Source organism: Boleophthalmus pectinirostris, unplaced genomic scaffold (genome assembly GCF_026225935.1).
Source record: "Boleophthalmus pectinirostris isolate CB_2022bp ecotype Guang Dong unplaced genomic scaffold, ASM2622593v1 HiC_scaffold_17, whole genome shotgun sequence".
Lineage (NCBI taxonomy): Eukaryota > Metazoa > Chordata > Actinopteri > Gobiiformes > Gobiidae > Boleophthalmus > Boleophthalmus pectinirostris.
The window spans coordinates 996052-1023843 of record NW_026571115.1 but is presented as its reverse complement, the minus strand read 5'-3'; the positions used below and the strand labels follow the sequence as shown (position 1 = coordinate 1023843).

General features: G+C 39.6%; 1 protein-coding gene across 1 annotated transcript in view; it reads right to left on the bottom strand.

The window, feature by feature from the left end:
• Positions 1-4903: 4903 nt before the first annotated feature.
• Positions 4904-27792, bottom strand: part of grin2ca (glutamate receptor, ionotropic, N-methyl D-aspartate 2Ca) — a 172683-nt gene continuing 149794 nt past the window's right edge. Inside the window, exons 12-13 of the mRNA XM_020925833.2 lie at positions 21308-21540; positions 4904-6511 (exon numbers count right to left, since the gene is read on the bottom strand). Of these exons, the coding sequence (XP_020781492.2) occupies positions 4904-6511; positions 21308-21540 (1841 nt within the window). The remainder of the gene's footprint in view (positions 6512-21307; positions 21541-27792) is intronic.

Here is a 27792-nt window from a genome sequence, read left to right as displayed (position 1 = left end):
TCTCTCTCTCTCCTCTTCTCTCTCAGAGTAAGACGACTGATGATCTGATTGCTGCAGATGATGGATGAATTCTCCTCCGATAAAACATCAGACGTTCTTCTCACTCAGTTCAGATCAGGACCATCACACACACACACACACACACACAAACACACACTACAGTCACATGCACCACGGAAACATAAGACAATACATCTATATCACCACGGAAATATAAGATGATACAACCATATCACCACGGCGACTGCTGCTACGAACCACATGGTGTTACAGATGATCTGACTGTCGGAGCGTTCGCACCTCAGCATCAAGGGCGTTGGGTTTACCAGCACAGTCTACGCACGTCCTGAATGTTCAAAGTTCACACCCCGGGCATCAAACAAGTCGGAAACAACATATTTCAAACATCTGCCCCCAAATCCAAAGGTGTTCCAATGCGAGGCGCCTCATGTGTTTTTGATGTTGTTTTGTGAACACAGCTTGAATGCGAAAAGACTCTTAAGGTGAAACAGCACACGTTCACACGGACAAGTGAAACGATCACTGAAACTTAGATGCACTGTGTAACTTTAGAGGTGGAGAGTACACCTGCTTGTCTTCAGGGAGCCTTAATGTTCCAGAGTATGGAATTAAACGTATCCATCTTGCATTGATTGATTTTCAGGGGTTTTAATTGCTCAAACGAACCATGAAAACAGACACTTTCACCCTTGGGCGGCGGATGAATAATTGAAAGCACCAAGAGGAGCTCAGAGTTTACGGTGTGGTCCGGGGGAAGCCGATGGAGGTGCCGCATTGGGAGTCTCTTCTGGACACACACCCAAACTCACCTCAAACCTTTCCTTTATAAATAAAAAGTTATCGCATGAACACGTGGTGCAGTGCTGCAGCTTCAAAGGCGCTGATACAACAGCCCAGCACAGCTCAGTCACAGCACAACAAAAGCTCTCAGACCCTGGAGTTACAGCCGGATTGAGTGCAGTCTGAGTGAGGAGCCTGTCCACCTGTAACCTGACCTGGTAACATCACCTGCTTGCTAATGCCATACTCTGGAACATTCTAAGGCATGTCGTTCCTCCACAGGGACTAGACATTGGAACCTCCACCACATAAGCTGCACATTCATTTTGCTATTTGGACCAGTTAAATCATGTCATATATCAATATTATAAGTTCCCTGCAGCCATGAATGTAATTCACAGTTTAAAAGCAATTAGTTAAAACTACTCAAAACCCATCCCGTGTACTTACATCTGTATACAGTGTTTGTGGTTTTCAGATTCAAGAATGCAAAGCTGTCATACTGAGATTTCTCTGTTCTGGACAAACACCCAAACTTTGTTGTACATGCAATAACTCTGAAACAATCATACATGTTTTTGTAACAAATAGACTGGACTACTGTAATGCACTATATTCAGGCCTCCCACAATCCTCCACCAATAGGTTACAGTTAGTCCAAAATGCTGCTGCCAGACTGCTCACCGGTTCCAAAAAGAGAGACCATATTACACCCATCCCAGCCCAACTCCACTGGTCACCTGTTAAATACAGAATTGATTTTAAAATGTTATTATTTGTTTTTAAATCACTTAACTCACTCGCGCCACAGTACATCTTTTAACCCCCCACACAGCCTCCCGCTCTCTCAGGTCAAACTCGCTCAACCTCCTGTCGGTCCCTCAAAACCAGGGGAGGCCGAGCCTTCTTTGTTGTTGCCCCCAAGCTTTGGAATTCCCTCCCTCTTCCCCTGAGATCCTGCTCCTCCCTATCTCACTTTAAAACCCTCCTAAAAACACATTTTTTCAAGATGGCATTTAACAGCCCATGAGCTTTATTTTAAACTATTATTTAAGTAACTTGTTTATGTAATATTTTATATATTTTATATTTGTGTTAGTGTTTCACTATGTTGTGTTTCATGCTGTAAAGCACTTTGGTGCAACTTGTTATGGTTGTTTTAAATGTGCTATATAAATAAAATGACTTGACTTGACTTGACTACTTTGCTGTGAAATATCCTAAAAGTAAATTCAGAAATGTTTAACCTAAATATTTCTATTAGTGACTAGATCAGGGATGAGCAATTCTTTTTGTTCCATGGGGCCACGTGAGACAGAAAATATTGTGGAGGGCTGGTCCAAACTGCTCAACTCAATTCTGCATAAAATTAAGTTATTAGTTTCTTTTTTCAGACTAAGAGTTTTATGTTATTAGGTTCTTTTAACAGACCAACAGACCTGACAGTTTCGACTTCTCACTAGCGCTCTTCCTCATGTTGTCCGTGACTTAAGCATAACAGTCCAATGAGGTATGGTAGGTATGAAAACAAACAGTTGGTCTGTAGAAAGAACCTAATAACATAAAATATCAGAAGACCAAATGAATCTCAATGGACTGAGACTAAGTGTTTGTTTTCCTTCCTGACAGTTTGGACTGCTCACTAGTGGTCTTCCTCAGAGTGGCCACATGACCGGTCAGCTAACCAAAATAAATAAATCAGCTGATCGGACATGTCACAGAAACATCACGTGACTCTGAGGAAGAGCACTAGTGAGCAGTCGAAACTGTCAAGTATGAAAACAAACTCTTGGTCTGTAAAAAGAACCTAATAACATAAAACTCTTAGTCTGAAAAAAAAAAAACCCTAATAACATAAGTTATTAGAAGACCAAATGAACCTCACTGGACAATTCTGCTTATTATTAATTGTATTTCTTATTTCTTATTATTATTATTATTATTATTATTTCTATAAAAAAAAAAAAAAAACGAACAAAAACTGTCAAAACACCTTTAAAATAAAAGCAATGCAGTTTTAGTCCACGCATGAGGTAAAATTATAAAATGTTTATTTTGTAATTCCAAATGAGCTTCAATGGGCCGGTCAGAGTCAACCAAAGAGCCGTATGTGGCCTGGGAACCGTACAATGCCCATGTCTGAACTGGACCCAAGAACTTCCTATATTACACAACATATACAACATTACACATCTTATCTTACATTCGTACAATGTGATGTATCATTAGTATTATTATGTTTTATTGTTGCTGCCAAATGTATTTCCTTCGAGATCAATTATGTATTTACTATCTGTCCATCCATCCATCTAGCTATGTATCTTAGTTGCCCCACATCTGTATAAAACATGATTAACCCATATAATAATGTGATCTGAAACCAACTAATTGCGAGTGGGTTTTCTGAAGAGAAAACAGGAGGCGTCCCAAAGGCCTTAACCGACCTGGTCTTTATTAAAGAGTAACAATGATAATACATATGTTTATTTTAATGGTTCCTTTAAAATCCCTCTAATTAAACCACATAAACCAGCACACAGTTCCCACCACCATCAAGGTCAGAAAACCATGGAAGACAAGTTGAGTTTAAAATAGGTCAGAACTCCCTTAAATCAAATGGTAAAAATAGATATATTATATGTTATAATTAGTTTAGAGAGGCTACAGTATATTGTCTCCCACATCGTTCACATAACATTAAAAATCCTTAACAATCCATAGGTTAAATTCTTATTATAATAAATACTTTTCACAGCACCGCCCAGTCCAGAGTCCCGGTTCCTTCAGGTTTATTGCACGGAGGATCGAGAGAAGCGGCTCTCAAATACACTGTTGGTTTCGTTTTTGCATGAAACAAAGGCTCCAGTCTGCGAGGCTGGTAGAGGTCCAGGAATCCCAGGTTCAGACCACACGGCACCCCAAAAACCAGGTCCCCACGCTAAGGTCAGCAGGGGGCGCTACATTATACACATTTATTCCCACTATTTTTTGCAAATAGTTTCGTAAAAGGACTCAAAATGGTAGAGTAAATGTATGTATTTAGTTGCAAAGTTTTCTAATAAAAGATCTTTTATTTTTGTAAAAAGACTACACTTTAGAGATTTATGAGTATACGTACTTTTTTTTGCAAGTATTCTAATAAAACAATGCACAATTGTTGAGTAAAAGTTATCAAATAATTTTGGAGTAAGTTTATTTTGCAAAAAGTAGTATTCAGTGCACCCCAAATACCAGGTCCAAACCCAGGGTCAACAGGGGGCGCTATGTTATAGATAATTATGAGGGAGTATGTCTGCATGTTATTTCATGTAATCTATATTTTGTAAGTATTTTAGTAAAAGGGATGTGAAAATATAGAGTAAATATATTTTTTTCTTTTCAAAGGGATTTTGGAGTACATGTATTTTTTGCAAAAAGTACGATTCTGCGTATTTGTCTATCCTATAATTGATGATAGCTTATATAAATATACAGATATATATGCACTAGTGTGCGTTCAAGTGAGTGATGACTTAATGACATAAACACAGTGGTTTATATTTGAGAGGGATGTGAGGGAAAAGGGATTGTGGGTAATATCTTACGCTTCAGTTATGCTGTGGTTGATCACACAGTCTGTCAGAGCGGGATCCTCTGCAAATGTTTAAAATTGGTTTTGTTGTGTTTGAGTAGTTTATTGTGTTATTTCAGATTATTTCACTGTGACATGCTGTTTAAAAAAAAAAAAAAAAAAAAAGATAAATACAATGTCAGAAATTTAAATTACTTTCTAAATCCCATGAGGTGTCCCAACCCTCAATCACTAATCTAGAGCCCTGTTTGAGTTTGGCTTATTAGTAAGTGATGTCAGAGTACAGCACAGCTTCACAAAATCAGCCCTTTTTGTAATGTGCCTTGTAAATACTTATTTTTCTTAGTACTGGTAGGCTGGTAGACTTTAGAAACCACCACTCTACCAGAAGTCATTTGTCCTTAATAATGTGGGTTCTCAGAAGATCATGGGGATGGGGGCTCTACAAGTACATTGCCTAATGGAGTTTCCCCTCAATCTGACCCGAGGACCCGTGGTGTTGGTGCGTTCTGAACCGGACATGCTCAGGCCTCAGACCTCAGACTCCAGGCTGGACACCCTGCTCCAGGGCTTTGGCACATAGGGACTGTTCACTCTGCGCGCCACCAGCACCGGCCTCCTCCCTCCGGGCTCCTCCCTCTGCCCCGCCCCCCCCTCAAACGCTCCGTACAGGCTGTTGTGCTGGTACAACACGGGCTGGTTGCTCACGCGCTGCAGAACGGGCGTGTTACTTCCTGGACAGTGGCTTGCGCACGGAAACAAGTGACACGTGTCCTTGGCGCCATCGTAAAAGTGATTCGGCGCCACATAAACCGGGTAGTCCGTGTACGAGTTTAGGTAGGAGGAGTAGCGTCTGTGCATCACCGAGGAGGATGAGCGTCTCAGAGCAGCCGCGTTTTGCAGAATCGCCTCCCTGTACGAAGGCAGCTGAGCGCAATCGGCGTATTTCAGCTTTTGCTTGTACGGGAAGGACCCCATATGGGCGGGGTCTAGGTACGCTGGTTCTGCCGACAAAGGGTAGCACGACAGGTTGTTTCCTAGACTCCCGTAAAGTTTTCCTGGTTGGGGGTTTGCTACGACAACTCTAGGGAACAAATCTGGAATGTCCGCCCTGGTTGGTGGCAAAGTTGAAGAGGTTGAAGGTTTTGTTTCGTCCACTTGCCGAATCCGGTCATTTCCCCAAGTTGCTTTCAAAAATGAGGCTCTCCGGTTGAGTTTGTCCTTCCCTAACAAAGGTATGTCATCCATGTCGGTGTCAACGTACGATTTCATGCAAGAGTTACAGCTGGGGCTCATCCCTGCGTAGTGTCCCGCCGAAGTGGAGCAAGGTATCGTGGGATTCGCGTGGTTGGCGTGGTTGCTCAGAAGAAGGTTGTTGGCGCGGAGTTCGGCTAAGCAAGACCTCGGCTCATCGTAATCATTCCTCGACCTCGCATCCAGCGCGTTGAAGACGTAATTATGCGCCCGTCTCTGCCTGCAGTCCGGGGGGTAGCTGAACTTGCGTCGAAACGGGCCCTTATGCTCTACGTAGATGTCCGGCACTTGCATCTCTCTGTACGGGACAAAAGTTTGGTGGCGTTGTGGTTGGTTGTCCATGTAAAGCCTGTTTCGGTGATTCATCGTTGGGGTAACCGTCGGGCTAGTGTCCCTCATCGCTAAGTGTGGCGTGCTGAGACTGGAGATTGGCAAAGTCCTTTCTAGAAGATGGTGGCTGGGTCTTGCAGGTAGCGTGTATCTCAGCGGGGTCGGCCTGGTGACCACTCGCGATTTGTCTAAAAGAGGTTGAGTAGCGGAATCGGTGTAATGAATGGGAAAAGTGGGAGTCAATGCCCTTTGCGGATACGGCGAGTGGTTGTCCGTGATGCTGGAGATGTACGGCAGCCTGTTGTGGGTGAGGTCTGTGGTGGAGACTCGAGGTGGCAGTCTGACGTTATCAGCTCCGCGTCTGCTCCAGTTTTCGATGGTTTTGGTGGCGTTGTCCAAAGAGTTCTCCACGCGGGCAGAGGAAACCATGTCTTTGGCGGTCCGTAGCATCTTGAGCATGTTTGCCTGAGTGTAGTTGGAGGTGACATCGGGGCTCTGCATGTCTCTGTTGCTCTTGTCCGAATGTTCCACTCCATTGAAGCAGCTGTAGATGCCCTGCAGAAACACAGAAAAAAATGTGTTAAAACAGATAATTTAATATATTTTGGGCACTTCTTTACCGTTTATATCTTAAGCGGTTTTAGGCAATGTATCATGTTTAAATCGCCCATATTACACTATTTTCTGATCTCTGTTCTAATGTTGTTTCCTCACCACAAACAGACCTGGAGTTGTGTTTTGTTTCATTCACATGTTTAACACACTAACCCTGCAGATTTAGGTTCTTCTATCAAATTGAAAACATTCTGTTTCATCTTTAAGAGAATAATATGGATAATTTCAGCCTGGGAATTGCCAATCGCATTCAAATAGTAAAAGGTAGCCATTAACTTCAAAACTACCGCTTCATGACATCACAAGGTGGAACACAGTGTTTTGTGCTTTGGACATGTCAACAGACTAATAGTCGGGGAGTCAAAGTCTCAAAAGATCAATAAAATCGATTGAACCTGACATGGTCTGCCATAACTTTAACTTCTTAGGTTCTTTTTAAAGACAATGCAGTAAAGTGTATTTACCTTGGTCTGCCATACTTTTTATTTGTGGGGTTTTTTGTTTGGTTTTTTTTTTTGGTTAACTTTGACCCTAAGGACCAATAATTAGAGGGTTTGCTCTTCTGGAAATATTGCGGGAAAAACATTGTGGACATTTTAGTGTAAGTACCCTTTATTTTTTGAAAGAAAATTTTGAAAAATAGAAAATTTCCTGAAATCCTCAGTGGGTTGGGTAGCTGTCAATAAATGCATTCCAGATGCATGTGGTGACAACATTCAGTGAAAAAAATCATTCTTAAAACACATTTCTACATGATTTTGGCTTAATTCAATGCAATAATTTTTTCACTGAATATTTCACATATTTCACCGCATTCAGACATGTTTTTCATTTTTCAAAATTTTCTATCCAAAAATGAAGGTTACATACACTAAAACTGTGGCCGTTTTAGTGTATGTAACCTTCATTTTTGGATAGAAAATTTTGAAAAAATGAAAAAATATATTTTTTATATATAAAAAAAAAAATATATATATATATATATATATATATATATATATATATATATATATATATATATATATATATATATATATATATATATATTTTTTTTTTTTTTTTTTTTTTTTTTTTTTTTGAGATATTTCCAGAAGAGCAGACCCTCCAATTATTGGTCCTTAGGGTTCAAAGTTAACAAAAAAATAATAATAATAAAAAGTGTGGCAGGCCATGTCAGGTTCAACCTATTTTTGAGGCTCACCGACTATAATAATGCAGGATTACTCAAGCAGGTAGAAATGAAATAAAACACAACTCCAGGTATTTTTTTGAGAAGGTAATTATAACATGGTTTAAAGCTCACAAGAGTCTGTTTTGTGTAATATAGGATCTTTAATTGTGCTTGAATCAGCATCTTGAAATACAACTTGTAAAAAAAAAATACTATAAAATACCAAGTAATAGCCAGTTTTAAATTAATCCCCTTTAAATATCGGGTGCAGGTGTATATTTTGATAAATAACCACTGGTTCCAAATAAACGGCGAGTCTGTATAGAAAGTGTCCCATGCCGACACCCCCAGCAGGGGGTGCTGCTGCTGAGGAGCTGTTCAAACTCCCATTTCCCGTTTTTTGTGCTTTATTTAACCAAGATATAATGATTAGTGCAGTGACACAACAGAGAGCATGACGTTTACAGCTGACACAGGAGCAGTATGACTTCAGTTCAGTTCAGCCTTTACCAGGCTGGTTATGTGACTCAAAATGAATAGGCTAAATTCTCTGTGCTGCGTCCAACCAGCCTCACCTTCACTGAAAATGTGGTGGAACAGACGACGTTGCTGTGAAATTATTATTTCGAAGTGACGTAAAAAAGAAAAATGGCGCAACATAGTGGGCAGGAAATGGAAGCAGTTTTTAGGAGTTTTGGTAATATTACTCTATTCACAGGAAGCAGCAATGTCATCGTAGCTGCTGTGACATAAGACGAAAGTTGTGGCAAAGGGGGAAGGAAAGGCAAGGGAAGAGGTGGCAGGAATCATGCCCACGGCAAGTGGGCAAAGTAGTCACCAGGCCATCGTATAACAGCGACACCTCCTCCAAGGCGTGCTATAAAAACTGTTAATTATAGTCATACTGAATTTGAATACCATATTTTGCCAGTTTTGCTGAGCAGGATTTTTGTGAGGAAGGAATTAATTGCTTGCCACAAATTGCTGCCTGGTCTCAAATAAAAGCCTGGTCTGTTAAGTGATTGAAACAAATAAACACACTGGCTATTATTTGGTATTTTATGGTAAGGAGTAGTAGCTGTAGTATTATGTGTAATAGTAGCAAAAAGCATAGTGGTAGTATTAGTACTTGTAGCAGTCCAAGTTTTTAGGTATTTGAGAAAAAGCTGGTCATATCTGGCAACATTTGCTATAACATTCTTCATTACCACCACAATCAACCGTCCAAACATGCTATAAGTAATGTAACAATCAGACTATATTTTTTGCTATTTGTCCTACTAATTAAAATTCCACTCAGAGACATCGGGAAACTAACCCACAACCTCTTCACTGAGGGGAGGATACGGGCGCACTCTGCCACAGTAACACAGCGTGCTCCAAACAGAGAGATCTGTAGTCTAAACCAAACCTCAGAGAGGTAATGGACAAACAAATTGCTTACAATGCAAACCACATAATGAAATATATTCACTTCATTTTGCCTTTTAACGTCTTCTGCTTTGACAAAGTGTTTGGATATGAGATCAAATCAAATTCACACACTTTTGAATAGCATCTATATTCAAATGAGGGCACCCACTGGAACATCGTTAAGACGGAGGCAGAGGCAGTGCTTTTAACATTCTGGTCGTTAGCGCGTTGGGAATAGTGTTTATTTTGTTTGACCAAATGAAATTGTCTTTTTCTTCCAGAGCAGATCTTTGAGCAAGATGCCCTTCCTGTAGCAACCGGCTGTATCACTGCGAATGGAGCTGGCATTGAGGGAGATGCTCATCAACTCAGAGGTCAATAGTTCAATCCCAGCTCTGACCAATGAAGTTCTAGGGCAAGACACTTTCCCACCTTGCTCTTGTATGAATGTGGTTGAGTACAGTGTTTCCCAAAGACTGGGTCATGACCCTCAGATGGGTTGCAGGAGATTTTTTTGTGGTCGCCTTGTCACAATCTGCATGTAGAACAGCAATATACAGTTCTGACACGAGATTTTCTGTGCTCACAAAAATGAAAACAAAGCACAGAAACAGACTGAATGCTGCTCCTGATCTGCTGCTGCTGCGTCTCCTCCTGCACCTGGACTGGAACAGCTACAAAAACACAAACAGGCCCACTTACCTCAGTAGAAATGTTGAAATGTTAAGACATATAATGTTTTATATCCTTTCTAATATTTTTAATATAATCATTAGTAATTATTTTATTGACTATTTTGTTCCAATGTTGCTGGTTCAATTGAATGTTGAAAATGAAAAGAAACAGGCTACGTTTAATGTCCAAATAGGCGACTTATAGATCCTTTTATAGCTGCTTCAATTACTGTTTTTCATTGTTTAAAATTTGAGTATTGCTAATTGTTTCGAAAGACATGATCACTCAGTCAACAGTAAAATATCCTGTTCATTAATATTCAAATCCACCTTTATTTTGTGATTTATGAATCATGTCTATTGAGTCTATTGGGTCACGAAGGTTTGTGACTTAAAATAAAAGTTTGGGAAACATTGTTTTTTTAGAGATTGGCAGATATTGGAAGGGCTGATGGCACAGATTGGCAGACACTTTCTCGTCAAATTCCTCAGGGGCAGCTCTGGCTAAAGAAACAGCTTACACCACAAACTATGAAAAATAAATGTTGTCTCTCTGTAATCCTTTACTCATCCAGGAGTGATTCATGGTAACAACAATTTCAAGTGATCATTGTTCAGATAACTGTTTTTTAAAGGGCTCATATTACCTTATTTTTTGGACTATAAGTCGCACTTTTTTTCATGGTTTGTGTGGTCCTGCAATTTATACTATTATATATTAAAATTTTCACACTAACAGCCACGAGAGGAGGCTCTAGTCTTGTGTACCAGTATCTGCTGCTCCTATTACTCCTGTACCACTGTCACTTCACTCTACTGTGCATGTCTCCTGTCTGTATCATGTCAGTTGATCGGATCTTTACTTCTGTACCACTGCACAATTTAACATTTAAGTGACTTCAGTGACATTTGACACCGTCCTGTCGAGATTCAGAAAGGCTTGAATAATTCTAACTGGAACTGACGCTGAGTCTAACGACAGCTACACAAGAAGAAGTGACGCTCCTTTTACCTCCAGAGGTTACAAAGTTCATTTGGTTTAGTGATTTGGAGTGAGATAGAGAGTTTGGTAAACTTGTTCTGTTCTGTTGTTTATGTTATATTTATCTGAGGAATTGTTCACATGTGATGTTAACAGTCTGTTGTTCTCTCTTCTATTGTTATTACTAGAACTTGACTTTTAAGATTCCTGGTCTCGCATTTTATCAAATAAATTATCTCCCAAAAGTGCGACTTATAGTCCAGTGTGACTTTATGTTTTTTTCTTGTTCATTATGCTTTTTTTTTTTGGCAGGTGTGACATTTACTCTGAAGCAACTTATAGTCCCAAAAATACAGTAAGTTATTTTTGGGATATACTGTATATTATAATGTCCTTTCATCACAAACATACTCAGAGTTGTGTTTTGTTTCATACACACATGTTTAACGCATAAATCCTCCATATTCAGAATGAGTTCTTCTCTAAAACGGAAAACATTCTTGTGACGTCACGTGTCCTGGAATTTCCAATCTCAACTAAACAAAAGGTAAAAAATTGCTGTTATCTTGAAAACTACCGCTTCATGAAGTCACAAGGTGGAACAAGGTTTTCTTAACTTTGGAGATGTGGACAGACTAATAACAAAGGATTACTCAAACATGTGTGAATGAAACAAAACACATAATTCCAGGTGTTACCAAGTATTCAAGTCATGTTAACTGGGCAAAAATTATGTCTTCTTTTGCAGTAGTTTTAACATTCTTCTTGTTAATGTACGGCTGAACGATTAGAGAAAAAACATCTAATTATGATGTTTCTGACTAGAGTAGCGTTGGAGATTAAATTTGAGATGAATGTTTACGACTCAGTTGTAATTCAGTGTTGACAATTTAAACACGATCAGGAGAATCGACAAAAACCCTGAGATATGAAATGACAAACTAATACAAGAGTCACACTTCAGATCTTTGTTTGTACAGATCTAAACTACCGGGTTGGCCATTTTTATTCAGAATACGAAAGAGGATTTGTTTTTGAATGAAATGATGGTACTTCAAAAACTGCAGCCTTTGCGATTTGCTAATTATGGCCATGAAAATTCTGACTTTGATTCGAGCGCGATTCATCTCGCACTCGATTTAATTAAAGCCATTTATTCAAGTCGTGTTACCTTATCAGATTGTCTTCTTTCGCGGCGGTTTCACATTCTCGTCGCGTCGGAAGTATTGTTTACAAATGATCTTAACTGAGCACAGTGCTTAAGTGTCTGCTGCTGAGGCTCTGCTGTTTATCTCGGCCTCTTTATTTCCCTTTCAGATGTAGCGTCAGTGAGAATCCTTAATGCGAGCTCTCGGTGCAGTCACAGGCTCGCTTTTAATGGGACCATTTACATTCCACATGAACAGGAGCAGACTCAGACCTCCAGGAACAAGCGCCATCACTCTGGGTTACTGCTGCTGTCTCCACCAGCTCTGATACACTACACTGCTAGTACAAGAGGAGAATCAGTTAAATATACTGTTTTAAGTGCATTGGATTAAGTGGCTTGGATGTTTTTATAATTATTACTTTGTTCAGTGAGAAAGTACCTGTGTAAATAGTCATCGTAGTTTTAACGTTTATAGGGCCCATATTAAGCTATTTTCTGAGCTAATTTATAATGATTCCTCGTCACAAACAGACTTGGAGTTGTGTTTTGTTTCATTCACACGTTTAACACACAAACCCTGTATATTTAGGCTGAGGACTTCTCTCAAAAAAACAAAACAAACTTCAGTTCACAAGGCAGAAAAGAGCATTTTGAGCTTAGAAGATGTAGACAGACTCATAATAAAGAGTTACTCAAACATGTGTGAGTGAAACAAAACACAACTGCAGGTCTGTTTTTAAGGAGGTTACGGCATACTAACATGGCTTAAAGCTCACAAGAGTCCATTTTGTGTAATACTGGAAAATGTATCCTCTGCATTTGACCCATTCTTCAGGAACAGTGAGCACTAGAACATCAGCTCACGAGGACCTGAGCTAAATTTGGTCAGGACTATTTTAACTAACTTAATGAAAACTTTATTCCTCCACGAACAAGAAGAACTGCTAGTTACCGTGACAACAAAACACCGCTGTGGCCTCTGAGAGTTATGAACATAGTCAGTGTGCTAATGTGATGAGAGCAGCCATCAGGACTTTGAACGATTATGCTAATATGACTCAGGCACAGTTCATACAGCACCATTAAAGGAGGACATTAAATGCAAAGACAATTCAGAAAAGACCACGAGAGACACCACCAGAGGCGACTTGGTCACTCCCCACAGACCTTTGGTCAGAATGTATTATCTGTCCAAGGTGGGAATCTGTGAAATAGTCTTCCACTAACACTAAGAGAATGTTCTACATACAGCTACTCTAAAGCTCAAATAAAAAATTGGTTATGGTCAAATGAAACATGACCTCATGTACAGCTGCATTGTGATTTTAATTCCTCTTCTATGGACACTTACTTGCATGTGTGGCCAAACTGCCTGGAAAATAATGGGAATTGTACAGAGTGGAGTGTGCAATATTTTGGACAGTGCAATAATAGTAACTGTGCAATGAGTGAAGTGTGCAATAATGGGAACTGTGCAATAAATGGATTGTGCAATAATGGGAAATGTGCAATAATGGGAACTATGCAATGAGTGGGGTGTGCAATGACTGGACTGTGCAATATTTTGGACTGTGCAATAATAGTAACTGTGTAATGAGTGGAGTGTGCAATAATGGGAACTGTGCAATAAATGGACTGTGCAATATTTTGGATTGTGCAATAATAGGAACTGTGTAATAAATGGACTGTGCAATAATGGGAAATGTGCAATAATGGGAACTGTGCAATAATAGCCTGTGCAATAATAGCAACTGTGCAGTAAGTGGAGTGTGCAATAATGGGAAATGTGCAATGAATGGAGTGTGCAATAATGGGAACTGTGACCTGATGGAAATGAGCCTTAGGTTACACTCCAACATGTTTACACTCATGTTGTGTCATGTTTGTTCATTAACATGCTCTGTCCCAAACAAATAAATAAATAAATACACTTAGGGTAGATCAATAGACCTAGCTAACAAACAGAAAGTGTAAACAAGTAGGTGTGTTAGTTTCAGTTTAGTATCTCCTCCCTTCAGGCAGATATAAGGCAGTGTCCACCAGTGTCTGTCCAGAACTGAAAAAGCAGTTTGGATGAGCTATGGAACATCTTTTCTCAAAAACCTTGTCCAGTTGACAGAATTGAATTTTTCTTTTGTTATGCTTGGTGGTTCCTCACTTGCCTTATGCATATAAGGCAAGTGAGGAACCACTGCAACCCATTTAAAATCAACTAGTTCTGATTTTCACATTTTGAAGGTACATCTGGTCTTTAATGAGAGTTTTAAAATGACTTCACTTGAATCTAATCTTTCCTTCTGTCACTTCCACCTAAGTAACGTGTGTAATAATTGTAACTCGTTGCGTTGATCCTGAGCCCTGGCCTCTCTCTTAGTTTAAAGTGACTGTGGACTTTTCTCACTTTCAAACACACTGAGTGAGTCTTCTGACACTGGAGTTTCCCACCTCACAAACCTGATGCAACCGAAGGCAAATGAGTAGAGCTGAAGCTCTGTGATTCCACCGGCCAAAGGGTCCATTATTTACACAGGAAATGGAAAAGCACTAACTGGGCTGCAGAATGTGAGAATTACTGAAATTAAGTCAGTATTTCAGCAATAAATCCTGTTTAGTTTGAGTACAAATGGAGCTCAGCAGTGGCCGCCCACTCACCTGTTCCGGAACAAAATTTTTCATTCCTTTTTCCCATAAGCTTTCTGAAAAAATTTATTTGAAAGTTCGAAAGCTTGCTCAAGGCTAATCAGCTCTGTGGTAACTAATGACCACAACACCGATTTTATTTAAATCAGTTTCTGAAACTTTATAAAAAAAATTAATTATTAAAACATTTGGTTAAATCTTGCATTTTAAATTGGCTTTTTGGACTTAAAACAACTAGGCCCATCATGATAATGACTATATTGACTAATACAATACACAAAAGCTGGAACTATCTCAAACACAGTGAGTACAGGACTAAACTAGAACTAAACTAGAACTAAACCAGGACTAAACCAGGACTAAACCAGGACTAAACCAGGACTAAACCAGGGCTGAACCATGGACTGAACCATGGACTGAACCAGGACTAAGCCAGGACTAAACCATGGACTGAACCATGGACTGAACCAGGACTGAACCAGGACTAAACCAGGACTAAACCAGGACTAAACCAGGACTAAACCAGGACTAAACCATGGACTGAACCAGGACTGAACCAGGACTAAACCAGGACTAAACCATGGACTGAACCATGGACTGAACCAGGACTAAACCAGGACTAAACCACAGACTAAACCAGGACTAAACCACAGACTGAACCAGGACTAAACCAGAACTAAACCACATATTTTTGGGGTCAATATTTATGGTGTGTATAATTTTATTAAGTTGGAAATTTGGGGTTATTTTTTGGAAATATCATAAGATTTAAAGACACACTGTGTAACTTTTGTGGTGGAGGGTCCGCCATCGGCTTTCAATAACACGGTGATGTTATTGCTTTGCTTGGGATGTTCCACAGTATGGCATTAAACATATCATGCATTTATTCAATTACAGGTGCTTTTTTTCTGAAAACTACATTATTTATTAACATACATTACAATGGATTATTTTTGCAAATGAGTTACTTCTCCACAGATCTGACCTGTAACTTGGCCTGTTGATGTGATTTGCTTGTCTCCATGGAAGATTTCAGGGAAAAACAAACTGGAGTCAAGTGGTGGACCCTCTACCAGAAAAGTTGTCGTTGATTGACTTATTACAGGTACAGACTATGTACTAGAGCAGGAGTCTCCAACCTGTAGCTTGGTAGATACCAGCAGCTCTCCTCCCTCTTCCAAGTAGCTCACCAAGGGATTTCTGAACTAACTAATTAAACTAAATAATTACTACCTAACTTTGTGCGCTAATAGATGGGTAAAGGATTATGTTTTATATCTAAGGCTTTCCTATGCTTCTTGTTTCTTGTGATCTCTAAATAGTGTGACCAGACATCCCTATTTACCCGGGACAGTCCCAGTTTTGAGCCATGTGTCCTCTGTCTCAGCAGATTTATCCAGAACCACTGATTTGTCCCAGTTTTATACAAAAAATGTCCCAGGTGTCCCTATTTTTGACCAATTTCATCTAAACCAGGACTAAACTAAGACTAAACCAGGACTACATCAGGTCTAAACAAAGACTATCACAATTTTTTGACTAATCAAATCCTAGCCAACAGTAAAGAGGAGCATAAATTATCATTTGTTTAGCCAAAATACAGAAAATGAAGTGTTAGAAGTCAGAATTATTGTGCATACTATTTTCACAGTTTTATTTAGACCAACCATCTCAATCTGGGTGCTTTCGCAGTTTAGAATTTTAAAAATCCATTCGCCTTACCTTGAAAATTAGTAGCTCTTTGGCGTTTTCTTTTTGTAAAAGTAGCTCACTGGAGTAAAAAGGTTGGAGACCCTGATAATCCTCCTTTAGGGTCACTGAATCAGTGCCAAAAATTAGTTCCAAAATGATCGTTTATCGTCTATATTTTTTCATTTATCGTCTGTATTATCGAGACGTGCATAAAAAGAGCCGTGCTATGGATATTAGCTGGCACGTAGCTGGTTATCCTCTGTGATGCCTCCTGAGCTCTTAATATTTGATTTTTTCGAAGTCTGTGAGGAATAATGAATGGGAAATTTACTTCGGGAGGTCACTGTTGAGCTCCATCACGGGGCACGTTAGATTACGGAGCGTGTTATTACAGGTTGTTACACAGTGAAAGGTAGTGTACTGTGACCCTGTATCATGGTCATGTGACGCTTTGAATCAGGAGGCAGTCGGCGCGGTCAGACTTTCTTCCGTGTCATAAAGGCCTTGTATCCAATTTTCTTTCCGTGTGTTTGAGCAAAATTTATCTTGCCCCAGTACAGATGTTGTATGAGGAGCTCTTGAGGTCAAAATAAGCGCTGTGTACAGTCTGCATTGAATTAAAAAACTTTTATTGTCTCAGAATCAGGAAGTGTGAGGTTAGCATGCTAGCTGTTGTTAGTATTTACGTGACAGCAAAGATCTCTGGCCTCTGAAAGTTGCGAAAAGGGCTTAACTCTTTCCCCCATGAAGACGACATTTGACGACCCCCCCGTACCCTTAATGACGTGTTTTGTCACCTCCGCTGTATCATTAAAGACGTGATCTGACGAGCATTAGAAACAGCTCCGTTTTTCACATTTAAACAGAGACTGTGATAGGTGGGGGCCACTACAACCCATATAGACTGACCAATAGGATTCAAGGATATGTTTTCACAGATTTTTTCCAAAGTTAATCGAAGTAGTGACGATGGTAGCTTCCGGAAAAAACACAACATGAAACACATGCAATGAAAAGACTGTAGCACTGCGGTGCACAGTTTTAGAAATAATGAGGAGCGGACGTATTTTATGGATAAGTTTAGAGAAAATGACTTTTACAGATTTGAAAGTGATGATGAGGGTGATTATAAAGTGGAAAACAGCGATAGCGACGGACTTTCAGAGAGTCAATCTTATGAAGATGCGCGCGTCTGTATGGAGTCCTGCGATATCTGAACAAACTATCCGGGCTTTATACTCGATTATGAACCAAAATTGCCCTGAAATCTGGATGTTTCCCAGGCGAGTCCTTTAAAATATTTCAGTCTTTTTTTCCAAGATGCGATGCTCTGCGCACGAGAAAGTAACCAAGGTGACAAATACTGGACACCCACTGACGGGGAAGAGTTTTATTATTATATTATTTTATTATATTAAACTAAATTAGTTGAATAAGCTAAATGAGTTGAATAAATTAAATAAGTTGAATAAGCTAAATGAGTTGAATAAGTTATATAGAAAAAATGAATTAGGTGCACACAGGTGTACAACAGGTAAAAACAGGTGCACACTTGGCTATACTGTATCTGGTGATATGAAATCTGTTTAAATACTTTGACAAAGTATATTTAAATTTTTTTTATGAATATAGTACTCACAACATGCTTATATCAGATGCTGAATGTAATTTTTTGTTTTTGTTTGCACCTGACCAGGTAAACTCTCATTTTCAGTGAGCTGTTATACACCTATAAATGAGTTGAATCACATTTAAACATCCATAAATGAATAGTTCATAGTCTAGGGTTTCCAGAGATACCAAATATGTCTGTTACAGTTAAGTTCATGAGTGTAAAAATCATTTATAATCACTCATGGAAGTCTGTTTTCTTTTATGTAGTTATGCTCTAAGGGCAGCCCTAGTCATATATGTATGGGTTGTTCCTAGTCGGCGTCCAGGGGGGAAAGAGTTAAGAACTAATCACTGTGAATAATTAGGGGTGTCGAAACCAACTTTGGACCAACGCAAACTGTTTAAAATGAAGTAGTTCTGTTTTTCAAGGTGCCGTGGCTTTAAATTAAGCCAAACTCGAATGTAATTAAGGGCAGAGAAGTGCGACACATATTGATGATGTTATCAGCATTCCTGGGGGGTGTGATGCTAACTGAAGACGCCGCTCAGAAATGATTTAGTAGCTCAACAGGTGAGCTTATTTGTGCTCATAAAAAAGTCTCTCACTTTAAATTACAGGCACGTGCTAGCTAGTGTTACTCAACAGTTTTTCAATTAGTCCCTCTCGCATTTATGTTGGAAATCAAACTCTTCAACGGGACCGTGATCGCCCATTTGATCACAGGCTTCTGAAAATGTGCTCTTTAAATTCATTGTATTTGTTTGACAACTGAAGAAAAAAATGATCTAAATCTTTTTTGACAGTGTTTGCTTATGTGCGCATTGTGTCTCCATGGTAACTGCTGAACATTCCACCGTACAGATACATGTAGAACGCTTCCAACGTGATGTCACTGCGAAGTATCAAAAAAGTACTCTTACCCTGCTCAGATCCAGCAGACAGTTGAGGCGGTCGGACTTCATAACCTTCTAAAACCAAACTTAACTACACTGTAATTACAGATTATTACAGTGAAGAATACATTTATAATGTACTGGCATTGGATAATGGCTGTGACCCTGCTCAGAGCCAGCAGACTGTTGAGGAGGTTGGAGGAGGTTATAACCCTCTTAAACTAATAAAAATAATAATACAATACGTCAGACTTATATAGTGCTTTTTGGACACTCACCTATCTAAAAGGAACCTAACTACATTGTAATTACAGTTTGTTACTATTGCCCAACCAATATATCTGCTGGCCAATATTATCGACCAATATGAGCACTTGGAGACATATCAGAAATCAGCCAAAATCTTGCTGGTATGGGCCAATAGCCCATGTGACCATGTTATACCTTAGACCAGGGGTGCTCACACTTTTTCAGCATGTGAGCTACTTACAAAATGACCAAGTCATAAAGATCTACCTAATACAAAGCCAAGCAAACTGCACTGAAACACTCTGGGCCCCTTTTTTTGGACCCTCACCCACAGTTTGAGAACCCCTTCTTTAAGAGAACTTCCTCTGGCACTTTACACAAAACTGTGAAAAAAGTGAAGGAAGATTTTTAAACCTGTTTTTTAAAGTTCCAAACTGGAGGAGTTGCATTCTTTTCTGGTTTTGCAGTAGTGATATTTACCAGCCTCTGCACATTTACCAAACCAAATGCACATCGTGACAAACACAGATGCATTTGTGCACTTTTGTTAGACAAACTTCAGCCAAATGTGGCAGTAGGTCTGTTCTGTAGATCCGCTCTATGCTGTAGACCTGCTTTGTGCCAACACTGGAACACAAATTTAGACTGGTTTTTGCTTCACGTTTGGTCTTGCTCTTCTCATCAGCCGCACTGTGGGAGGGGCTTGTGTTCGCTGTACGCAGGAAGGAGCGAGAGCGTGAAAAGGCGAGGGGCGGCGTGCTGACGTGAGGCAGATGGACAGGTAGGATGTTTAGGAAGTTGAACCTGCCCTGTGATGCACGCTGGTACACGAGGGCACACGCTGTTGCAGACGAGCCGTGCATAGGGAGCGTGTGTGTTTGTGATGCGCCGTAGAGTCTCTGCGGGCTACACTGAGCGCACAGGCTGCACTGAGACGCCCCACACGCTCCTGCACCCGCTACAAGTTTATTACCAACAGCAGTGGCCGTAATGAAATATGATCACACTTGTTGAGTGTCAGACCTTGAGTGAGACACAAGACCGAGTCCAAACGCGAGTCCAAGACGAGACACGGCGATCTACCCACACGACCTTGACGATCAACTGGTAGATGGTTCGACGTATTGAGCACCCCTGCCTTAGACGCTCTAAGACAGATAATTTGGATCAAATTATCTGTCTGGAATTTGATCCAATTTACAGACAGATAAATGTCCTAATATGTGGCACCGCATCAGTATTTATCAGAGGAGTAATTTGTCTATTTCTGTGACACCGTACTGCACCTGAACGCACCCCCAGAATGACGTCACGTGACTCACATGTTCCTATTTACACCAGTGCGCAACACGGAGGTGCTGCTTTAAACACTCTTGTATCTGATCCACGGTACTGACTATAAATAAAAAAGTTTACAACAACACTACTGCATGCTTTTATCAAAGTGGGAGTGCTGTCAACATGTTGGATTATATTATTTTTACGGATGATAGTTTTGAGTCAGGATTGAAAGGACATTTATTTGTAAAGACTTGTGATCTGAGAGGAGCCTGTGTGAGCGGTGACTGTTGCAAATGTGTCGGTTTTGAAGCCACTTTTGGTTCTTTTTCATTGTTTAGCTGCTGTAGCTCCCATTCATAAACAGTCTGTTTTCTCTGACATTGGCCTAGTATAAAGTGACAAAAGTAGTAGTGATAATAAATGAGCTGTGAATGATCGGCATTTACGCATATAGAATAGAATAGAATCAAATAGAATAGAAAGCCTTTATTGCCATTAAAGAGTGTAATGAAATTCAGAGCTTCTCCGTCAAAGTGCAAGAATTAATAATAAACAAAACAAATTAACGATTCTCATTCAGTACGGTGACAGATATCATTAATTACCGCAGTGTGCACTCATTTACTGCTAAAGGCTGATAGAGGTAGTTTATTTACTTTCTTTACTGGCTAGAATGTCTTGCAAAAATGCCATTAGTCCGACCTACTGTCTTTAAATATGACAGTAAAGAGGCAGAATAACAATAAATGTAGCCTAAATAAACCCAATTTAAAATCCAATAGAACCAAACCTTAGTTTTACAATCAACTGAAGATTTATAGTGAAGTTTTACATCACTAAATATATTGGTTTTTATATCTAATATTGGTAGCTCCAACTCCTTTTTTTATCTATTTCATATTGGCCGCAAAAAAATCCATACGGTCGGGCCCTATTTGTTACAGTGAAGATTAACACAATAATACACTCTTACCCTGCTCAGAGCCAGCAGACAGTCGAGGCGGTCGGACTTTCGGACAGAGTGTCGTAGTTTCCAGTACAGGAGGTGCTCCCAGGCGAACACCAGCAGACTCAGCCCCATGGCCACCAGCAGCATGTAGAAGACTCCCGCCATGTTGTCTATGTCCAGCTTCGAACTCATCACCTCCTTCTTCTCGTTACGACAGATCCCTGTGAGCCACACCGTCTGCAGCTTCTGAGTGTCCCCTGTAAAAGACAACGATTAATTATAAAGCCGCATTACGGAACTTTCCTGTTGTTGGGTCCATCTGATGATTGCCTGTTGTTCGTGTTTTTTTGTTTTATTTTTAAGTCTCGTGGTGCATTTTGAGCTCTTTGCACATATTTTGCCATTACATTTTTAACTACAAATGGCAAATAAACTAACCTAATCTGACCTCACTTGTCTCCATGGAGATGTGCCTGTTTTAGCTGGAATATTCCACATTAACTTGCAGACAAGCACAAGGCCAAGTTACAGGTCAGATCTACAGAGACTCTGATTAAACCTGTGTATCATTTGTTCACTGTTTTTTCAAAATAAAAACAAAAATAATAAAATGGAAAAAACAACTATTTTCTTCATTATTTGTCTTCAAAACCAAAGTGAAAAAAAAACGAGAATCGATTTTGTGTTTAAATGAATAATGAGAAAAAAAAAAAACTGATAACGGCCATTTCCTGTTTCCATGACTTAAACTGTGATGCCGGACTTTTGCGCCGCATACGGACTGAACCAGGACTAAACCAGTCTCAGTCCTGGTCTCAGTCCTGGTCTCAGTCCTGGTCTCAGTCCTGGTATGGTCCTGTTCTCAGTCCCAGTCTGGTCCCAGTTTCAGTCCCGGTCTGGTCCTGGTCTCGCTCTCGGTCTGGGCCCAGTATGCTCCCATTGTCAGTCCCTGTCTGATCCCGGTCTCATCCCAGTCTCAGTCCTGGTCTGGTCCTGGTCTGGTCCCAGTCTCAGTCCTGGTCTGGTCCCAGTCTCAGTCCTGGTTTGGTTCCAGTCTCAGTCCTGGCCTTGTCCTGGTCTGATCCTGGTCTCAATCTGGTCCCATTCTCAGTCCCGGTCTGAGTCCAGGTCTCAGTCCCAGTCTGGTCCTGGTCTCAGTCGTGGTCTGGTCCCGGTCTCAGTCCTGATCACCCGACAGTCTATGCGGGCACGCCTCCGGTCACGACACTTGTTCAGTCCTGGTTTAGACCTGGTTTAGACCTGGTTCAGTCTTGGTTTTAGTCCTGGTAAAAGTCTGGCATCGCAGTTTAAGTCACAGAAAAAGGAAACAGGCGTTATCCATTTTTTCCATTATTTACTTAAACACAAAACTGAAAAAACAAATCATTATCCATTTTTTCATTTTGGTTTTGGAGACAAATAGTGAAGAAAATAATTGTTTTTTCGCTTTCTTATTTTTGATTTTTTTTGGAAAACAAATGAACCAATGATACACAAATTTGACTGCAGTATACATTTTAGTTTCTAATGCATTTTTGAGCAGTAAAAACACTCATAATTGAATTTATGCAAGATAGATAAAGTTAAAGCCATATTGTGAAACATTACAAGCAAGTACTAACATCTCCATGGAAACCCTCTACTGGAAAAGTGACATTATGTCGCGTTCTCAAACAGCAACATAAAGAGAACAACAACAAATTTAATACCAACAAACCACATGCTCGTCTGCAGAGGGTATCATTTGTTTGAAATGTTCCAAAGTATGGCATTAAACGTATCTATGTCTACAGAGAAAAGTCAAAATACACGTCAGATCTGTGGAGAAGTGAGTCTTAAGGTATTATTTTCACAGTATTTTTAGTATTACTTTTATTTTAGTTGGTCTCTCTGGTCTCTATTAAAATAAACGAATGAAACTAACAATAAAAACAACTGCAATTCAATAAATACAAGATAAATAAGTTACAATTATGCTACAAAAAATGTGGTGATTTCCTCCAAAATATAGTAAGCCAATACTTATAGCGTTCTGTCTACTGAAAGTGTCATTTTGCGACCTCCATAAGCCAGTCTAAAAAATACCTGGCACACGTGACCTTGTGTTTTGGATGATCTGATTTTCTTTCTGCTGTAAACACAAACTAATAATCAAATCTAATTATTGGCTTATCTGATTACTCCATTATCTGATTTCTCTGGCAGTGTAAACGTACACACGGTGACAGAGGTGAGGGGAGGACAGCGCTACGGGGGATTCCTGGCGTCCTGGCAGGGATTTCGCAAGGTCAGATTTTAGAGCTGCAGTTATTGTGAAATGAAACAATAACAACAATGGCCAGAAACTGTGAAATCCTTAATTTATTTTCATTCCCAGAGCCTAATACATTCCTCTAGTATGTGACCAGCTTTATGAAACATCAAATATTCTGTATGATTAAAGGTTGTATAGAGGATTTTTTTAAGGGAAGAGAAATACAGCGACAGTTCTTTTACAAATGTTGTGCCTGCGTGACACCACCTTCATCCTCCACAGCCTCAGTAGAAACATCTCCTCCCGCCTCTTTACTCTAGAAATCACGTTTTTTTTTACAAGCCAGTGCCCGTTCAGAATTACTGTTGAAATGACCTGTCTAGAAATAATTTATCGACCGACGCGTCAGTTTTTAGACCCTTCGTCCGCTTCATTCGCGCAATCACTGGAAGGAATCTCTGAGAATCACCTCGGTTTGTCTTCGCTCCTTTTCCCCTTCTCTTCGTCTTTCAGCGACCTCAAAAACCGACTTTCTTTTGCGGCGAACTGGTCGTGGATTCTCGTCCGCCGTCGCGACAAACTTTGTGAGAAATGTGAGGAAGCTACAGTTTGAAAAAGCCTCTAAGAACCGCTGCATAAACCACATGATCCCTGCATCCCGACGAGTCAGTTACACTAGAAACGTAGGGAGTTTGATTGACGACCTGACAGCCAATAGAAAATGAGGCAGCCTCGTTTTCTATTGGCTGATGTTTATCTGGCCTCAACACGTCCACAGTTGATAGATTTTCATTCTTTTTTTTTTTTTTTTTGGTCATCATAATTCCAAGGCTGCTGCATCTCTGTAATTGTATTTTAAACTTTCATTGACAATTTGAAACCAAAAAAAAAAAAATCCTCCATACAACCTTTAAGTCAAGTTAAAGGAAAGAGGTGAGATTTTTTCAATGTAAAGTCACTTGGAGCCAAAATCGATGGAACCCAAAGTACACCCATGTTCACTTCTTGTTTGGAATGCCACATCTTAGCAATGTCTATTTATATAGTCTATGGTATTACGTAGATATATTGTATAAGCAGCTGTGTACTGTCTATATAAAAAATATACAGCATTTTATTCTCAGTGAAACAGGAAGTGCACTGTTAACATGGTAGTTGTTGTCAGTTTTAATGTTCTGGCCTCTGAAAGTTGTCAAAAGGCACTTATAATCTCATCATGGTGAATAATTAGGAGAATCAGAATGCATAAGGTAAATGAGGAAGAACTGCAACCGCTGCAATTTACTCAGGCTGAGTTTTTCTCTCAAACAGAAAAAGCTCTGATCCACCTTGTGATGTCATGTCGTAATACAGGAAGTGCTCATTTTTTTTAAACGCCATACACCTTCACTAGAATAATTTTGATGATTTCAGCCCTGGAATTGACTATCTGTACTGAGCTAAAGCTAAAAGGTAGCTGTTGAAACTACAGTTTGATGACATCACAAGGTGGAACAGAGCATTCTGAGCTTTGGAGATGTAGTAGACTAATAAAGAGTTACTCAAAAATGTGTAAATGAAACAAAACACAACTCCAAGTATTTTTTTGAGTAGGTAACAACATTGTAACCTTGTTTAAAGCTCTCAAAGATCCATTTTACATGTTATGTTTACTGTTTTTAACTGTCTTATGTTTTATATTGCTTGATAAATTACACCATCTAGTGATCTTCATTTACTCCTTTAGTAATAATAGTAGAAGAAGAACGTTAAAAGGAAGTTGTTGTTCTGTCCTCACTTCAGCAAAATGGCTGCTCCTCGGTTCTGGTGTTTCTTTTTTGTGTTTGTTTAAGCATCATCTGTAAGTATTACATAGTAAAACATGATTATACACCTGTAATATTGTCTTTTGTGTTTGAAATGTACTAGTTAGCACGTTTTTGGTGTGCCATTGTCATGCAAATTAGTCTGCTATTCATATACTACTTAGATTCATTGACTGTAACTTTACGTTTGTAAAATTATCTGGCACTGATATTAATAACCATTTCTGTATGTGTTATTGTTGCAGTTTCACAAAAAAGTTGGAACCAGTAAATTTCACCAAAGTCAGCCGCTGTCTGTGAAGTTTCTTCTGGGTCCATGTTTAACTGTTTGGATAGCTACAGCATCTAGTGAGGCCACTTAACGTATTTTCTGGGCCATTAGAAGCGCTCTTAAGTCTCTAACCTCAACAAAAACGACCGCGCGCCCCACAGTCCAGAGCGCCCCATACACGAATCCACTCGGGTGTCCCAGCACAACTTCAGTGAACTATAAAGCAGCACCACCCGCAGCACACGCAAACACACACGGAGCAGACAGCGACCGCACAGCGAAAAACACCCACAGACGGAACGGAGGAACGAACCGAAAAAACGAGTCCAATGAGTCAATCTGAGTCACAACTGAACAAGTGAGTCATTGCGACCGACCCAGTGGTCCCAGACAGCACCCTCCCTACACGCCACAACTGAACAAAGCCCAGAGTCACCGTGAACGCACCAAACAAAGTCCGAGTGACCCATCCAACTGTTGTGTTTTGTTTAAAGTCCAGTGTGGTTTATTTGTGAAAAAAGTATGAAAATAGACCATTTAAAGACAGTGCGTCTTATAACCCAGAGCGCCTAATAGCCTGTAAAATACAGTACATTATATATTATAGGACCTTTAAGAAAAAGCACTTTTGGGGGTGTACATTTATATTGATTTTTTTTTTTTTTTCCATCTAAAACAGACCTGGGAATTGTCCAGGTCCTGGGCCACATACGGCTCTTTGGTTGACTCTGACCCGCCCGTTTAAGCTCATTTGGAATTACAAAATAAACACATTTTATCATTGTACCTCATTCATGGACTAAAGCTGCATTGCTTTTATTATGATATTTACTGCTTTTTATAAAGAAATTGACTTAATATTATGGAGAATTGAGTTAAGCATTTTGGCCCGGCCCTCCACAATATTTTCTGTTTCTCACGTGGCCCCATGGAAAAAATAATTGCCCTTCCCTGCTCTAAAATATACTCTCCATTTGTATTTCAGTTCATATTGTGACCTATTATTGATCGACTAAATAATCTTGGCTTTGGTGTTGTGGGGTAGTTTCTGAAATCTGGAGCTCCAAATGTGCAGAGCAGCTGTGCAGTTAAACTTCTGATGAGGGGCCCGTCCTCAGAGACACTTTGGTTTTATGGAGTCTGTCGTCAAAATGTGCCCACCACAGCAACAAAAACACAACTCCTAAAACCTAATATATACGTGTGTGAGCGCGTGTGTGTGACTTATGCAGGCTCAGTGTTTACAGTCCCCGGGTCACTTTGAAAATAATACTATCTTATAATAATAATGCATGAGACTTAGAATACAGCAAGGCTCCCAAAATGGAAAACAATAGATTTCTCCAAACACGATAAGAGCAGACGAGAGGGACGTGTCACAACAATGTAAACTGCTGGTAAAGGGAATTGAACTACTAACCTTCACGTAAATGGGTTTTTAAACTGCTCTGCTGGCACTTTGTATTCACTGAGCATTAGAGGTCAAATACGTCTGCAAAAAGCTCATCCAGGAAGTTTCAGATAAGATTTCAACATTCAGTAGACATGGAATATTTAATACAGATCAGGTAGGTCAAAGTATTATTTTTAAAGTAAGGAACATTCCAGCTGATGAGCATCGACTTGCAAAGAAGAACTCCTCTCCACAGATTTGAGCCCCCAAGAACTCCCTTTATTACAACAAAGATCAGGATTTTAGCTGTGCCCCGTCTGTATGAAATAATATTGGCCTATAGAATTCTGTGATGTCATCTGAAACCCACGATGGGCTCTATTCATGGTTACATCACAAAACCGGAAGACATTTGGGAACATGCGGATGACAACTTCTTTTGGGCTCTATTGGCGATAGTAACTCTGTAAATAGTAAATCTGACAAAACTGAAAAAATTGGCCCAGTTTTCATCATCTAAATGTCATTGTATTCTTTCTTTATTTGGTAACACTTTATAATAACTACACCTTATTTTGCCTTAATAAAGCATGAACAAAGACTTAATAATGAATAAAAACTTAATTAATAATGATTCATGCTTAGTAAATGTTTAATAAAGGATCATTTGTCTTCACTTTAGAAAAGCTCTCCAAAACACTTAACTAACAGATAACAGCTGCCTGAATTATCATTGCATTACATTATTAGTAAATCATTCTTTCATAGTTTACTAATGATTAATAA